The 18,217-nt window shown below is 37.6% G+C and overlaps 1 protein-coding gene across 1 annotated transcript in view; it reads right to left on the bottom strand.

The window, feature by feature from the left end:
- The window catches only part of LOC101852929 (G-protein coupled receptor GRL101-like), a 38,439-nt gene that overhangs the window by 15,643 nt on the left and 4,579 nt on the right, over positions 1-18,217 (bottom strand). Inside the window, exons 4-9 of the mRNA XM_035969855.1 lie at positions 17,060-17,274; positions 15,434-15,541; positions 9,588-9,722; positions 8,490-8,583; positions 3,746-3,856; positions 3,365-3,431 (exon numbers count right to left, since the gene is read on the bottom strand). Coding sequence (XP_035825748.1) covers positions 3,365-3,431; positions 3,746-3,856; positions 8,490-8,583; positions 9,588-9,722; positions 15,434-15,541; positions 17,060-17,274 — 730 coding nt within the window. The remainder of the gene's footprint in view (positions 1-3,364; positions 3,432-3,745; positions 3,857-8,489; positions 8,584-9,587; positions 9,723-15,433; positions 15,542-17,059; positions 17,275-18,217) is intronic.

Genomic DNA, 18,217 nt, shown 5'->3' on the forward strand with positions numbered 1-18,217 from the left:
ACTACTACTACTACTACTACTACTACTACTACTACTACTACTACTACTACTACCACTACCACTACCACTACCACCACCACCACCACTACTACTACTACTCCTACTACTACTACTACTACTACTACTACTACTACTACTACTACCTGGTGTCCCTGTTAAAACTATTCTGCTGAGCCGGACACTTCTTGAAGGACATGGAGAAGGCCAGGTTGTCGTAGTTGGGTGACCCCGGAACCTGACAGGCGTCCAGAACGTTCTGACTGTGGTTACAGATGCCACCCCCGCCCCCACCGATCTCGTAAGAGAACTGGAAGGTGCCCTCGATGCTGTCTATGCAGTTGAGCGATGGGGTTTGGTCCTCTGGTTGAGAATTGAAGTAATTTTGATAATAATCATCACCATCATGATAAAATTAATAGTAATAATAATAATTAAAATAATAATAAATAGCATTTTGGTGACGCACATCCTCTCTCAACAGCAAGGTTTATGCCCTGTTATTACCCCAGCAGACCATGGAACATGGTCTGCTTCCCATGGGAAGCATAATGTGCAAGCAGTGAATTAAGTGCTCAAACACTAGTAAACTGACAAGATCTTTCACTGTCTATGGCCAGGTATCAGGGCTGCCTACCTCAAAGTTCCCATTTCTGGTAGATTCAGGGTCAGTTTCAGGTAGTTTGGCCCAAAATCAAGTAGTACAAAGACAAAGAAGGTAAAAAAGATGATCGTTGCCCCATCGAACGGACTTGCTTTCCGTGATATTGGGTAATTATATTTTGAAAACTTGTTTGTGTATGCATGTGTGTGTGTGTGTGTGTGTGTGTCAGTGTGTGTGCATGTGCGTATGCTCTCGCATGTGTTTATATATGTGGGGAGGGGAAGGGGGTGTTTGGGTGTGCACAGGGTGTGCACAAGTAAAGATGAACAGTGTGGATGAAATGAGGCAAGTTTGTTTATTTTTTAAAGAATTTATGGACTATTATTCAGGCACCTATCATTCAGTATTGAATCTGCAATTGAGTGCAGGGCGACTGCCAAACTGACTTCAAAAACCCTAGCCCATACCAATAGAAACTATATTATATTAAAACATATTTCCCGACACTAACATTGGACACTGACAAGTCCTTTGAAACTTAGGTATGACAGACAATTAATTTTAACTAGTTTTACCCTAAAAATACCAAATGAATCCTGATCTGGGCCTGAGGAGAGGCAAGAAGAACACGAACTGCCAAAACCATGTTTGGTTTCAGCAACCACGGATTTTAAAAAGCATGCAAAACAAAACTTATATAAAACCTTTATGGTTAGGCTTACGGCAGAGCAAAAAGTGAAAATAAAAGAGAACATGTACTGAGAGGCGGAGCTGGAAGGACTGTGAGAGCATGGAATGTAGTGATACTGAAAACCTGGCAATCAGTGAATCACTGCATCATGGACTAAGTATTGATTTTTTTTCTTCTAAATGCTAAATCACAGAACCAGTTTTTAATCAGCAATAAGTCATGATGCATAGGCATCCAACATAAAGCGTTCCGAGGGTTGAAAATGGCATTTCCTCATTGCTACTATTCAATTTGTCATCACTGACAAATCTGACAAATACGGGAGCACCAACCTTGAAGATACAATCATCAAGTCTGTGATCTAAATGTTTCCTCATTTACGCACTCGACTGTCGAATGTCAAAACCACTTCCACTTATCGTTTTTATTTTAGCATCAGTTCCTTACACCGCGGCTTTATCCAGCTGCCGTAGACTTTATTGCGTCAAACACCTCCCCTCAATTCTGAAGCCCTGAGTGTAACGCTCCTACTTTGAAAGAACTTTGATCACCCTAAAAACCACAGGCCGGTCCCTTACTCATTCCATACTCACACGATGCAAACTCGCACAGGTTCACTGACGGGTTACGATGACGGGCCAGACAATCTAGAAATCGGAGGACACTTGTTTTCTTTTTCTTCCTTTTTTTGTCATTATAGTGATATCAGTGAGAATATCCATAGTACACCTACACTTCCACTTGCCACCATAGCCGCTTATTTGCACGGAACATACTCTCGGATTGGGGAAAGCCGAAGGTAATATCACAAACATGACGGGTAAAAAATGAACTTAGTAGCCTTTTCAGATTTGGTTTCAAGGACTTTGTGCATTTTCTCCGGTCTTAGCAATTTTTTTTCTCCAGATTCTGGCAATCCCCCTCAGTAGAATCCTCATTTGGTACTGTCCAATTTTCTAGACTAAGACATATTTTAGAATGTCTTGCTTCGAAATCGATTTTCTTTCTACATTCACAATTCTGTTTTCTAGATAAATAAATGAAATGCACAGATTTTCCAGCCGCAGCAAAAACCCGAAGAAAGACAGAAAGAAAGAATATATTGAATGAAAGGAAGGAGGAAGATTATCTATCGTGAGTAGACAGATTTTAGCTGATATGCCCATGGAAAACTATTGCCGACCGAACGGCACAGATAGACAATGGTCATGTGTACGAAATGTGCAATCTGGCAGCTGCTGATACAACTTATTGCAGAGAGTTGCCGTGAATATATGACAAGTTACAGAGGCAAGTGCTGATCTCTCTCTCTCTCTCTCTCTCTCTCTCTTTCTCTCTCTCTCTCTCTCTCTCTCTCTCTCTCTCTCTAACGCATTTAGGTGATATGATGATGCGGCAAGTACGGAACTTTTGGAAAGTATGGATTTCCGCAAAAACAAAAGAAGAATGGAAGCACTGCAGAATGGTTGGTTTTTTCTTCTTTTGGCAACAATCACAAATCCGGTAGTTTTGACACCTCATCGGTATGGCGGGTAGAACAGTCCCATAATCGGTATCTACCAGAAAAATCGGTATATTTAGGCAGCCCTGAGGTATCTATTCCTACCTGGGTGAAGTGAGAAAAATTTGAGCAAAAGGCCTTTCCCATGGAAACAAGAGGTGGGAGTCACTGAGTGTAAATTAGTCAATAGGTGTGCAGAAATTTTTCTGCACAAAGTACCTATGGTTGTTGACTCAAAACTAAAAGGATTGGGGTGGTTTCGGCTACGTCTACGTATAATCAGAAGGATGACATTTTGTTTTTTGTTTTTGCAGTCGACATTGGTTGAAAACATTGTTTCAAAAATGGCATCTTCTTCATATTTTTTATTTTTTAAATTATTTTATTTTTTGCATTGTAGCGACAATCAAAAATCAAACAATATGAAGCGAATTGAAGGACTACATTCTTGGATCAATCAATGAATAAACAGACTGTAAATGAATGAGCATGTAAAGTACCGAATAAAACTGATTATTAAAAAAAAAAGTTTTGCACTTGTACTCTTCGTTTCAGGGATGAACAAACTAACCTGAACATGAAGACAATGCATCTTTCTCACTATAACAAACGTGGGCAGGAACAGATTTCCCGCGTACCTGGAATGAGAGAAAGTTAAAAGTCGTTAGAGCTGAATCTCTCTGGGCGGGACTGAATTGAATTAAAAACAAATTGTAGGCTATCATTGTAAATAGGAAGAAAGGAAGAAAACAATAATAAAAAAGAAAATAAACAGATATACGACAGATCAACGATAAACAAATAGTTAACAAACAGAAGACACATACACAAGTAAATAAACAGAGGAAAATTAAAACTATGATGAACAAATGAGAACAATAATGTAAGTCATGTCCATGATTAGTTCAATGTTCAGACTTCAGTTACCAGTTACAGTAACAACGTAGTTCACCTGAGGACAACACAGCCTGTAGCTGGGCACGTGCAGCGTCTGAAGTACGCCAAGGCCACGGAACACGTCTTTGTCTACGTCTTTCACGTCAATCTCTCTCAAATCCAATGTCTGAAAGCAACAACAGATTGGATAAAATGATTTGCAACGTTTACTCTTTTAAAATCTTTTTGGACACTTGACTTACAATGGTAGGCATAGACAGGCATATTACTTACACCTTCCCTGAGCCCTAACACACGCAAAAGAAAAATTCTACTTGTAGCCAGGCTGCGACATATATCAGTAAGTGATGAAGAACATTTTCTCACTGGGCATACAAGCAGTCAAGCGATTAGGAAAAATAGTCCTTATGTGCATAGGGCCTTACAGCCACGTACATTTTTGCCTTACACAGGTATACACATTCCTCTTACAGCGTGGAATATGCTTAACAACAGCATACATACTTTCTTTACAAAGCCGTACTTACTTATACTGGGAACTTGATACTGGGAGGTTTCATCTATTGCTCAGACATTGACGAACGATGACCTGCCAGTGATGGCAGTCACTAGCTGCCATTATATACGTTATCAGGCCAAGTCATTCTTTTGGCATCCTTGGCCCTTTTGCCCAACTTATTATTCACTTCATGATGGTATACATGAACACACATTTATTCCATTACAATGGCACAAACTTTCGCCTTATAATAGCATCCATATTCACCACATAATTTCAGGGCTTGAAACAGACCACGGCGCCGCGGCAACTTGCCTTGGTGCCTTTGCAATTTGCCGTAATGCCCTTAAAATCAAAGGGTCAACAATGGCAATTTTTGCCGCTCCCTTTTGTTCAAAAAATGTGATGCGATGTAAATAAGTCAATGTTTGTCCTGTGCTGTCACTTGTGGACAAAAAAAAGAAAAGAAAGTTATACAAGCCTCTTGTCCGGTATGCCACTGTGACCGGTCAGTGAACCTGCCCTTTCGCATCCCAACTTCCCAACTTAATCGCAAGATACCATGTGAGCACCAGCGGTTGAAATGGGGGGGGGGGGGGGATTATTGGTTTTTTTTATTTTTAAGATACACTTGAGGGAGAAGGGGGGGGGGGGTGGATTACTACACATCCTATCAGAGTTGTCTGAAATCACATCCAAGCTTCTGTCAGACACTCTTCAGCTTGGCCATTGTGTCCATTTTTTTATGGCTAATGCGAACACACTCACATCAATGATAACCAAACCTCAGCAGTGTCAGAAAAAATCTCTGGATGAAAAAAAAAATGCAGATGCAAGGGAAAGTGCAAGCAAGATGATTACAAAAAAAGTATGAAAGAGATGTTGGATAAGCTCGTGCTGGCACATCAGAAGATAAAATTTTGAAGAGTGCAAGGATATTTGACAGGACAAGTGTGCCTGAAACTGACAAAATAGATGAGTTGAAAGAATATGGTGAGACACAGATGGATGACTTGATAGCTCATTATGAGACTGTGTTTCAACACCAAGGATGCTCAACACTGGAAAAAAAAAAGTCAGGGCTCTGAATGAGAACAAGACAAGTTCAATCCTGAAAAATGCTAGGAAATTTCCCAATCTGTCTCCTCTGGCTCATATAATCTCAGTTATACCATCATCCACAGCCGAGGTAGAAAGGCAGTTTTCCTTGATGAAGCGCATCCTTGGTGACTGGAGGCATTAGCTTTCCAGAGACATTCTTGAAAAGATTATGCTTATCCCAGAACCCTGCATTGCAAAGTGGCAATAGATGTGTCTCACAAATAGACGTCCTGATAAAGCAGCACTATTCTCTGAAATCATCTTCTCTGGTGATACTTTTTAAAAATCACTCGTTTTTTTTTTCATAAGGGACAAACAGTAAGCCAGTCTTTTTCTATATTTGTGGTGCCAACATATTTTCAATATTCTGATCTAGTCACGAGTCATAACATTTAATATGACATGCTGATAGTTTAGGTCTTTTTTATAGTTATTCATTCTTTTTTTCCACACAATTTCAAAAGTTGTTTTCACTTCTCATTTTTTCTTTTTCATACAAGTTAAAAATTTGTTTTCATTTACCCTGATTTGTTTTTATTTTATTACTACACTGCCTGCAAACCATTCTGTTAGAATCTCATTAGGCCTAATGATTAATGTCTTACCTAATTGCTCATATTATTTACTGTTTCCTATCATGCCCTATCGTCAACAGTCATAATATTCATTATTCATGTTAATCCAATCAATAAGAGCTAGTCATAAAGGCATTTAAGTCAGATGCAATTTGTGATCATTATTTGATTTAAAACTGTGATTTTTTGTGCTTTTGTTTTAATATGATTTTTACTGTGATTTACTTAGTTTTCATTCATGATTTTACTAACTTTCCAATAACTCTATATTTAGGTGGAGAGCAAGAATAAATTGTATTGTTACTAAAATAAACGTTGTGATGCATGATCCACTATTACCAACTTTAATCAACAAAATGATCACCTATAATTTTTGCCTTGGTGCCCTAGCAAATTCCATCGGTGCCCTCTGATTTTTAGGCCCCACCGAGGCAATTTTTGCCTGCCCTCCTGAACACCAAATTCAAGCCCTGTAATTTTGTTCAATTTAGTCTCATAATAGAATACATTTCACTTGAAAAAATAATGTGTACACACCCACCTTAAAATAGTATACATTATAATGATATAAAATTCTTCTTACTGAGGAAAATACATTTTTCCTTATAATAGCATACACATTCAACTTAACATTGCAGAAGTTTGCATTCCATTTGCTCACAACTTCGCCTAGAATGGATGTATACGTAGCCTAACATTAGTGAATACCCATCTGCCTTCCTCTGCCGAACCCATTCACTTCATAATCTACTTCATAGACATAATTTGTCATACATGTAGAAACAATGTGCCTTATAATGCCACAGGCATATAAATTACAATCTCTTGCACATCTGCCTTATACTAGCAAACATAAAGACTTACAAATCAAATTAAATCAACATCACACTATAATGAGGAGCAGCTCTGGCCTTGTACCACCTGCAATGAAACCTTTTCTCCTACCGAATAACCAAGAAACCAAACTTTAACGACACCATCTCTTTAACAACGTCAACTATCCTTTCCTGGCACTCACTGTATCATTCCTGTAAGTTGTCATTCCTCCTGATCAGCTCAGCTTTTTTTTATTGTGTTCTTCTTCTTTCCTATTAGACACCTTTCGTCCTCATCTCCCCTCCTTCTTTTTTTGTGTTTGTTACTCTTTTATGTCCATATGAAAACATATTTCCGAGTTAGTTTTACTGAAAAACATTGATTAATGGCACAAAATATTTCATTTTTCAGTTTCAAAGACTCTTTAGCTATTGGAGTTACCAAACTTCAGCGGCCATTATCTCGCTAATTTCACCATTGAAACCAGGCGACCTCATTTTCTTCAATCGCAAATATGTCAAGCTCTATCAAAGATGAATGGATATTTATTTCATTGGAAGCAAGGCAAATAAATCAGCTTTCAGACGATACCTATAACTCCACATGCCCCCAAAATTTTTTTTTAACTGATTGTATTGCTCGTCATAAAAATGTTCAGGCCTCCTGTGTATCTCATTCTCTGTAATCCTCATGACAGTGGTAACTTCTCAAATATATTTGTGTTACCACGGGGTGGAATCAGGCGCTGATCAATTTTTTTTTTATTTGGTATCATCAGAAAGCTGATTTATTTCACTTGCTTCCTATGAAATAAATATCCATTTATCTCGAATAGGACTCAAGATATTTGTGATTGAAGAAAGTATAGTAGCCTGGTTTCAGTGGTGAAATTAGTGAGAAAAAGGCCATAAAATCTGATAACTCTAATAGCTAAAGAGTCTTTGAAAATAGAAAAATGACTTATTTTATGCCTTTAATCAATGTTTTTCAGTAAAATTCATATATGGAAGTGTGTTTTAATATGGACATAAAAGAGGTTAAGCCCAAAAAAAAAATTCGATAAAATTTTCAAAACTGGCGGAAAATTTCATTATTTTGACGAGCGCCTGATTTCACCATGCTGCCTCACATTTGTTTTATTCACAGAGCCTATGTAATCCAAGTGTTATAATTGATACTGATAAAAACAGCAGGTGCTGTTGCCAGTGGCATTGTTTCCGCTTCCACTACAGCATGACTGTAGCATTTGTAACTTCCAGATATCTACCAGGGGGCTCTCCGGGCTCTCCTGGCCTAGAGGTTAAGGTGTTGGCCTCTCATTCAAAAGGTCCCAGGTTCGAATCCGGGTAGCGACCGACTAATTTTCTTCTCTAAATTTGTCTCCTTTCACCTCATTTCCTGCTCTGTAGCAATGTTCTGTCATCTGCTTTGGTCTCCTCTTTCTGCCCCCACCCCTCACCTCCTTCGCCCCTTCCTTTGGGCTCCTGATTCTTTCTGCAGCCTTTCTACTGCTACTCCTTCTTACTGCTGTCTTTCAGCCACACCCCATATCTTCTGGTAGGAAAGATCTACACCTAGCCTTCTCGGACAAGGGCGAAAAATCTCGGAGGGCCCGTGTGCAAGTTGCGCACATTAAAGATCCCTTGGTGGTCTAAAATCGATAAGAGTAGGCTTCGGCCGCCACCCGCTTCCTACCAACTGAAAATATTAGGTGTGTCCCGCGCGCTCATATGACCTTATGCAGTTGCGAGCGCTGTAAAACACTTTACAAAAACAAAACAAACAAGATATCTACCAAAAAAGCTTACTTTTAGAGTGTTCGGAAAGGCAGGCTTTAGGTTGGAGATCGGACAGCCTAGTAAGTATAGCTCCTTTAGATTAGTGAACATCGGTAACAGTTGACTGTGGATTCAAAGAAAGGTCAGAATGGTTTAAAATACAGTAAAATGTTTCTTCTTTTACAGTCACAATGAGAAAGGGAATAGAAATAGGCCTAAAAATAGCAATACCAACCACAGCAACATCAACAACAAGAACAACAACTTGAAATGGCAGTTGAAGTAGTTGCGAAACAACAACAACAATATCAAAAACATTAACAAAAAGAGAAACAAAAACTGCAACGACGACGAGAACAACAGCAACAAGAGAAGCAATGTGCTAACAGTGCAGAACGAAAGCATCTTGAGTAACAGTTTATGAGCCACTGGATATAACAAAAACTCGAATAAGGTATGGTAGTAACTGGAAAATACATGATGGTGATGATCAGGATGATGATGAAGATAATGATGATGATGATGAAGATAAATAACACATTCTCAAGGATAGCAGTTCGTTGCTCTTAGGTGAACAAACTCTTTTGTCTTGCACGGTCACGATAGGAGGACGTACAGGGTGTGAGTTCGATTCCTGAGTGAAGATGTTATCAAATTAAATTATCTGAAAGACGTCTGTGGAATAATGTACATTACATAACACCACTGTTATAACGGTTTCATAATGTATCAGGATTTAGACAGCACCTTTCTTTTACTCAGTAGTCACTTTTCAGTTACAGTGTACTAGAGGGCAAAAATAAAACAGAGAGCCCTTTCAAGCGTGCGTTTCTTCACTCTCTCTAAACCTATTGGTAACCACAAACCGAACAATATTACAATCTCAACACTCTAGACAAGATATATATATGCAAGAGACAACCCCTCCCTCCACCCTCAAATAAGGGTGGGTATCAAAAGTGCAATTGTATTTCTTTTATGTGTTATGTCAAACAAATTAGACAAGATACAAGCGTTAGAAAAATAGCAACCCCCACTTTCCCAAGAGGGCGTATCGAAACTGAGGTTTTTTAAAAAGTGTTACGACTGAGAGTGTACTCATGAGGTCACAGAGAACGGTGTGTCCACCTGTTGTTGCCATCCACCGCTGTGTGGGACAGGTCCAAGATCTGGACGCGAGGCGCGAACCCTCTGATGCTGGGGGCGTCCAAGGTGAACAGGGGGTTGTGGGAAAAGTTGAGAGTCTCCAACTTCTTCATTTTTCTGAAAGTTCCAAAGTAGGAAGAGATTTTGTTACGGCACAATCATAAATAACAGGGACAAAGGATATTTTGCTACCTCCATAAAATGTTATCTTGTCTTGTATTACATTCATAATGGCTAAATTTCATTTGTTAAATTTTTTTGTTGAAATTAGTGTAGATACGACCAAGTTTATTACCCTCTAAATGAGTCCTCTGTTTTATTGACACCCTGTATTGGCAATTGAAGGAGGTGGGGTTGCCTTGTTTTAGAGGTAAAATTAGTGAGAAAATGGCTGCCAAAATTTGTGACTTACATAGCTTGAGAGTCCCTAAAAACACAAAATTTAACTTTTTTTTGTACCTTTAATCAACGTTTTTAAGTAAATCCAAAAATAAATATGTTTTTAATTGCACATATTAAGTGCTGAGCCAAAACAAAAAAACAACAAAAAAACTTCAATAAATATTCCCAGTCTGGCAGACAAATGCGGGTTTCTTCAATTAATTTCAATATTTTGATGAGTTCCAGATTTTACCACGATGATTCACATAATTCTTATCTCGCGTGATATTGAATAAAGATATTACGCTATTATTACAAAATTGTATTTTGTTCTATTTTACATGTAAATGAGATTCTTATTATACATGTTACATTTATATAACTGTTTATAATATGGTCGCTTTTAAGGACAGTGAAGAGTTCACTGCATGTCGCAGTTGAAAATTACCCCAAAGACTGCGATATTCTCACATCAGGTAAGTATTTTTCATAAAATGTTTTTCTGTAATGTATCATTTTTCACTCGATTTCTGTTAATAGTACCAGTCTGTTAGGTAAAAAATGGTTAAAACGCAATTCCTACAGGGTTAGGCTAGACTAAAGAGTCAACAAGCTTGGTGGGTTAGCCCACTGTACCGGGGATAGACTATTTGGGTTTTTTGGTTTTTTTATACTTCAAAATAGGAATAGTCTAAATAGAAAGGTATGCCTTATTTTAGATGGGATGGTCCATTTCGCCTCCAGATTTGCTTTAAAAGCGTTTTCTGCATATCTCACGGCGTCACTTTTCGCATGATTCTGTTACTTTAAGTTAGAATGACTGAGCAGCCTGCCACAGCTCAATGGCTCGGGGTCACGAGGTTAATGAGCCCAACACGCTTAATCAAGTTTGCAGATGACTCCGCTATTATTGGATTAATTAACCTTGATGAAAAAGAGTACTTCGAAGAAATATGTATGTTTTTTAATTGGTGCAATTCAAATTTTCTAAAAGTGAACCTCTCAAAAACAAAGGAAAAGATTTTTGATTTTAGAAGAGAAAAACCAACAATCCCACCACTCGTAATTGAACAAGAAACAATTGAATTCACAAATTCATACAAATATCTTGGTGTTACAATCGACAACAAATTTACATGGCAAAACTACGTAAACAATATCGTGAAAAAGGTAAATCAGAGGCTGTTCTTTCAGAGGAAACTTAGGTCTTTCAATCTGAATTCATCCATCCTTCAGATATTCTACGCCACTACCATAGAAACTTTGATAAATTGTGGTATCACTTGCTATGGCAACAATTTGGGAAGGCAGCACATTATAAAATTAAACAAGTTGAATAATAAAGACATCGAGAACAATTGGTAGAGACCTAAGTAACTTTGAATATCTGTAGAAGACAAACGTTCTAAAAAAGGCGGAAATAATGCGGAAACACTTTCAAAAAAGCAAGAACAGAAAGATATAGAAATTAATTCGTACCAACTGCAGTGAGGTTACTGAACACACAGTGCTACAAATGAAACAGAGAGAGAGAGGGGGGAGAGACAGAGAGAGAGAGAGAGAGAGAGAGAGGGAGAGAGAGAGAGATAGAGAGAGAGAGAGAGAGGGAGAGAGAGAGAGAGAGAGAGAGAGAGAGAGAGAGAGAGAGAGAGAGAGAGAGAGAATGTTTTGCGGAGCGGGTTGTCCCAGCATGTGAGACATGCATTTACTAGACCTAATGTTGTGTGTTTGCATGAGTGCACCTTTAGGTCTAACTTTTTGTAACGTCTACTGCAACTGTTAACAACCAAGATAAATTTCTCTCTGCGAGACGAATAAAGATTGTCATTGTCATTGTCATTGTCACTGTCAAACCATTACACTGACGTACTAAAAGCTCAATTTCTTTAGATTTATTCTGGGCTAGAATGGTTAATTTTTTGTGCCTTAGTTTTTGTTCTAGACAAGTGTTTGTTTGTTTTAGTAGAGGTTTTATGGTTCTTGCAACTGAATACGGTCATATGAGCGCCAGAAGATCAGAAGTGTTACAAGAGAATAACAAACATAAAAAAGAAGGAGGGGAGATAAGGATGACAGATGTTTGATAGGAAAGAAGAAGCAAACCACACCAGAGCACCCGCCAACCACCCACAGACAAGTGTTTGAGGAGTACCCAATTTGTCCTGTTTTAGCCACATACTTATAAGAATAAATTTAAAACGGCAAGACAGATCTCTCCAAAATATGTGTTAATCTCACTACAAATATCATATCAGTTACAAAATGAGAAATCGTAAACCTGTGCAGGTCGTAATAGTCAAGTTAAAAGAGAAGAAAGATGCACATCTGCATTTCTTTAGCAAAAGACACTCAGCATTAGCTCTTGTTATACCATTGAACAAGATAAATTTATTCTGTGTTTTTTCATAAATCATGCTGTGTCTGTGGCAGCCTGCACAGGCCTACAACTAAGAAAGATATATTATGCGATTTTTAAAAAACAACACAAAACTGTCTAAATACATAATGTGTAGCAATAAACTTCTTGTTGGAAATTTAATAATGACAGGTGACACATTCATTCCTAGCTTTTGAGTCGGAAATATGGATGGGCACTTATGAATGTAGGCCTATAGAAATCAAAACATTGTCAGTTATTACAAAAGACAGGAAAATAAAAGCTGGCAAAGTCTGGTGCAGATTCAGTGTCACTGGAAAGCTAGAAATTATTCTTATAACCCAGTTACGAGAAGTCATCCATGTTATTCAGTCAACTTACAAAACCTAGACTTAGCAGGTTAAGAAAAGTAAGAAATTTCTGGAATGTAACAGACACTGTTCGTGTATTGCATTGTAGACGTATTCTGGCTCTAAAATCGATTTGTATTACTTCATAGAGAGAATACAGGGTAATTTTTTTAACTTTCGAGAAAATATGCGAATATTCACGATTATATTAGACACATAAAATTGTATTTGGAGGAATTACTTCTTAGCAAATTGTGTGCCAGAAGGATAAAGTTGCAAAAATACAGCTTTCTATCATATTTGTAGATAAGATCTTTTCTGAGTATCAGCACCAATGTTATGTCGTTTATGTTCCAAAAGTTCCACAGTTTTTGTATTGCCGGGTTTCTTTTATATAGATTTTTTTTCATTCACACTTGCCCAAAAAAAATTTACAATTTAGCATTGCCGACTTCAGCGTGTCTTACATAATAACCAGACAATTACAAAGTCCGTTTTTTTAGTCTCAAGAGCTGAAATGCGTGCTTTGGGTGCAATAAATGATAATTACTATAAATACAAGGGTACACCTAAAACTTTAAATTGAAAAGTACCAAAAATTAAGTTAGTCTAGACAGAGCAGCAACAGGGAGCTGACCCCCGTTACCCCGACGTGATAAGATACTCGGTGGGGAAACTACCGCTGCCACTAAAATTCCACTGCTGGTGCGCCCATGATCTGCACAACTGAGCCTACCCAAATTTTTTTGTCTAGACTCTTCTCAATCAAATAATTGTCAGTAATTTATAAGTATACAGCAGACAAGGTCGTAACTGACTCATACGCAAAACCACAGAAGAATTCATTTGAAAACAAATAAGCAGAAATAGATTTCATGGGTCCAAAAACTTTACCTTCGATTTTCTCAAAACAGTATTTTTCGGGATAGCCCCCTTTTGGTTAAAAGCGACCGTATGATATTACAATAAAGCTGGATGTGTTATATTTCTAAAACTGCATCTTATCTTACACACTTTTGGAATCAGATGAGATGATAACATGACCTTAGAGCATGCATCAGAATACCATTGAGTTACAATCAGAATCCTGAGTACATATCTAGCTTAACATTATTTATGTTTATATCACTGTTCATTTATGTTATGCATGTGACTGTGAGCCTGTTTGAGAGTGCAGGCATACTGTTATATTATTATGGTTATGTGCACAGATGTGTGATGAAGAGAGGATGTGAAAGGGAAGAGTGTGTGTGTGTGTGTGTGTAAATTGGTGTGCACACATGCATGCTTATGCATGCGTGTGCAGGTTTGTGTTTGTGTGTGTGTGTGTGTGTGTGTGTATTTGTATGTGTGTGTGTGTGTGTGTGTATGTGTATGAAGTGAAACACAAAAGCATTGTGCCAGGATCTGGAAAATAAAATGTATCTTATCTTATCTTGTATAATCTTTTTATATTATTATCATAAAACTGTATGATGTCTTATAACATTACACTCTACTTTGTTTGTTACCACATTACTTTATTTTTTTTTCATTGAAATAAACAATATGGTTATCATATACCACTATCAACAAAGAGTTAATTTATTTCATTATTGTAAGTGAGGCAGTGTGGTGAAATCAGGCGCTCATCAAATCAACTAAATCGGAGACACAGGCATTTTTGCGCTAGTTTGGACATTCATTTTATAGAATTTTTATTTTTTGGCTTAACCTCTTTGAAGTCCAAATAAAAACACATTCCCATGTGAATTTTACTGAAAATCATTGATTAAAGGTGCAAATTATGTCATTTTCCAGTTTTCAAAGACTCTTTAGCTATTGGAGTTACCAAACTTTGGCGGCCATTTTCTCGCTAATTTCACCACTGAAATCAGGAGACCTCACTTCCTTCAATGGCAAATACTTTGAGTTCTATCCAAGATTAATGGATATTTATTTCATCGGAAGGCAAATAAATTAGCTTTCAGATGATACCAATATCTCGACATGCTCAAAAATTGATGAGCACCTGATTCCACCACATCGAGACAATATTATACTATACTGTATAAAATTATATTTGTATGTATCTATGATATTTAAACTTGAGCATCTGCTCTATTTTTCAATACTTATAAAATCGTATTACTTTAAAATCATAGTGCCATATACTTAAAAAGATCATAAAATTATAAGACTTTACCATACATGTCATGAGACATGACGTTGTGGTTTCAGGCGCTCGTAAATATTGGAGCACATGGAGTTGTTGGTATAGTGTAAAGCCCATGCATTTAGCCTGCATTCAAATGTGTTGAGCCAAAAGCTTGTAAAAATCTATGAAAATGGCTTTAACGGGTAAAAAAAAAAGTGTCGGTTTCTTCGATTTTATTATTTAAATGCGCCTGATTCCACTACGCTGTGACATAAAATTGACAGAATTTTAATCACGTAGGAGGGAAACTTCCAATTCTAGATTTTATGTAATTCACACATCTCTCTCTCTCTCTCTCTCTCTCTCTCTCTCTCTCTCTCTCTCTCTCTCTCTCTCTTTCTCTCTCTCTCTCTCTCTCTCTCTCTCTGTGTCTTTGTGTGTGCCGTCATAGAGCAGTTGACATTATTCATCTGCAGAGATATATTCTATGGGATATGAACATTAAATTCGATCATTCTAATAAACTTTACATGATTGAAAGAATGCTAAAGCCAAGCCCTACCACAATGTTCCAGAAACCTACACAAATCCTCCCATGGTATTGCCTGCGTCGGTCAGGGAGTTGAAACTAAAGTCTGCATATCGAACGTTGTCCAAGTCTGAGGTAGTAAAAAATGTTCTCTCTTCACCCCTGAGGAAAAAAGAAAAAGAAGATGAGCAGAAAACAGGGTTCTACCTACAGCTATATGTGTGGCACTGTGACAAAATCAGGCACTCGTCAAAATAATTAAATCTGATAACTGACATTTTTCTGTCCGTCTGATAAATTTTTAATTAATTTTCTTGTTTTGATTTTGGTTCAATACCTTTTATGTCCATTCAAAGGCACTGGAAAAACTTTAACCAAAGGCACACAAAATGTATATATGCTGTTTCTTAGGCTACTACAGCATTGGAAGTCCCCAAACTTTGGCAACCATTTTCATCCTTTGACACCAAGCGACACCCCCCCCCCTCCCCCTACCTCTTTCTATTGCAAATATCTCGACTTCTATTAAAGTTAAATGGGTTTTTTTTCCATCAATAGCTAGGCCAATGAACAGGCTTTAAACAATACCTGTAACTCTATATGTGTCACAACTCAGTGGAATCGGGCACTCGTCAATTTTTTGGCATGTTGAGGTATTGACATCATCTTAAGCTTGTTCATTTTATCTTGCTTTCGGTGAAAATAAATACCCACCTATCTTGAATAGAAGTTGAAATATTGGCGTTTGAAAGAGGTGGGGTTTGCCTGTTGTGAGAGGTAATATTAGAGAGAAAATGGCCACCAAAGTTTGGTGACTTTCGAAGCTGGTCCTGAGAAACTGAAAATATACATTTTTTGTGCCATTAAAGAACGTTTTTCAGTAAAATTCATGCATTAATGCGTTTTTAAATAGCCAAAAAATATGTTGACTCAAAAAATCAAAATTTCGATAAAAATTGCCAAACAGGCAGAAAAATGCCGATTTTTTCAATTTCATTATTTTGACGACAGCCTGAGATTTCATCACAATGCCTCACATATGCCCATAAGTTGACAAGTGCCTACTTTGACAATGTCGTGGGACATACATTTTCTGGCTCAACACATTTCATGAATATTTAAAAACATTTCTATGTGGATTTTAATTAAAAATCGTTCACTAAAGGAGTTTCCGACACTTCGAAGGTGTCTCGACTTGATGAAAAGTGACGCTATTGTATTTGAAAAAGGAAATAACAATCGATTAAAACAAGAACAAGCAAATGACAAATCAGATGAAAAAAGTATTGATAAAAACGTAGCAAGAGTTTGGGGTGATTCAGATTACTCTGCTGTAGAATTTAGACCTAGGGCCCGGCTGCGAGGCTGAGAGTGAGAGTGACGGGTCACACACCCCGACTGAGCTAAACTTCGAACATTTCCAACCATTTGTGCACATGAAGTTATATATTTCTGAAAGTATATTCATTTCTCTTTCTAAATGTTATTTTTTCAAAATTTTTAGAATTTTAAAAGTATTTTTAAAATGTGTTTTTTGAATGCTTCACATGAGGTGGGTTCCTTCCCCTTGCTTAGAATTTGGGAATAGACTTCCCGTCCAGACCCTAGGGGTGTAATGTGTTAACTGACTCCGTTTCACCAGAAAACACATTGCTGTAGATACTGCTTGCCTTAACTTACACAATTTCACCGTAAAAGTCCGTCTGGAGACCACCACCGTGTGAGTAACCGCTAACCCTCAGGTCAGAAACCCCACATCCTGACAATCTCAGGTCTATCACATTTGTAAATGCATTATCTAAAGAGAGCACTCCTATAGTAGTCAATGGGACTCCAGACAGATCCAGTAGTTTTGTTTGATGGGACAGAGTGTGGAAGACGAAATCATTGGCAACCTGTGTTTAAAAAGATAATGGTCATATTTAAATCATTGTCGTCGTCATCATAATCATCATCATTGTCTTTGTCGTCGTTATCATCATCATCATCTTCATCACCAGTGTCTCATTTGGCACAGAAATAATTAACATTAACCTCAGAATTACAAAGTTCTATCTAACATTTTTGGCTGTTTTGAGTTACTAAGACCATGAGGTCAGAAACCAAATGCTCTATCTGCTCTGCCAAAACCATAAGTTTATTAGAAGTCGTTATCAAGATATTCAAGGAATTGCATTCAAAAAAGCTTGACATGTTATGAAACTTATATTTTTTAACATGAAATTCTCAAAACTAGGTACTGCGAGCAGATAGAACTTTGTTATTCTGAGGCAGCAATTTGTCACAGGAACCTGTGATGCAATGGGTAACCCTATCCATACGCCTGAGGTCATTTTGTATTATTTATTACTTTATTATGTAGGCCTATTTGTATGTCCTCATTTAATAACGATGGGTAAGCATGCACATGTGACAAGCAAGTAGATGTGTGTGTGTGTGTGTGTAGTGCGAGTGTGTGTGTGTGTGTGTGTGTGTGTGTGTGTGTGTGTGTGTGTGTGTGTGTGTGTTTTTGTGTGTATGTGTTTGTGTGTGTGTGTTTGTGTCGTGTGTGTGTGTGTGTTTGTGTGTTTGCGTGTGTGTGTTTGTTTGTGTATGTGTGTTTGTGTGTGTGTTTGTTTGTGTGTGTGTATTTGTGTGTGTGTTGTGTGTGTATGTGTGTGTGTGTGTCGTGTGTGTATTTTTGTATGTGTGTGTGTGTGTGTGTGTGTGTGTGTGTGTGTGTGTGTAGGTGTTTGTGTATGTGTGTGTATATTTGTGTGTTTGTGTGTGTGTTGTGTGTGTGTATATTTGTGTGTGTGTGTGTGTGTGTGTGGATATATTTGTGTGTGTGTGTGTGTG

This window comes from Aplysia californica, unplaced genomic scaffold (assembly GCF_000002075.1).
Source record: "Aplysia californica isolate F4 #8 unplaced genomic scaffold, AplCal3.0 scaffold00189, whole genome shotgun sequence".
NCBI classification, from domain to species: Eukaryota; Metazoa; Mollusca; class Gastropoda; order Aplysiida; family Aplysiidae; genus Aplysia; species Aplysia californica.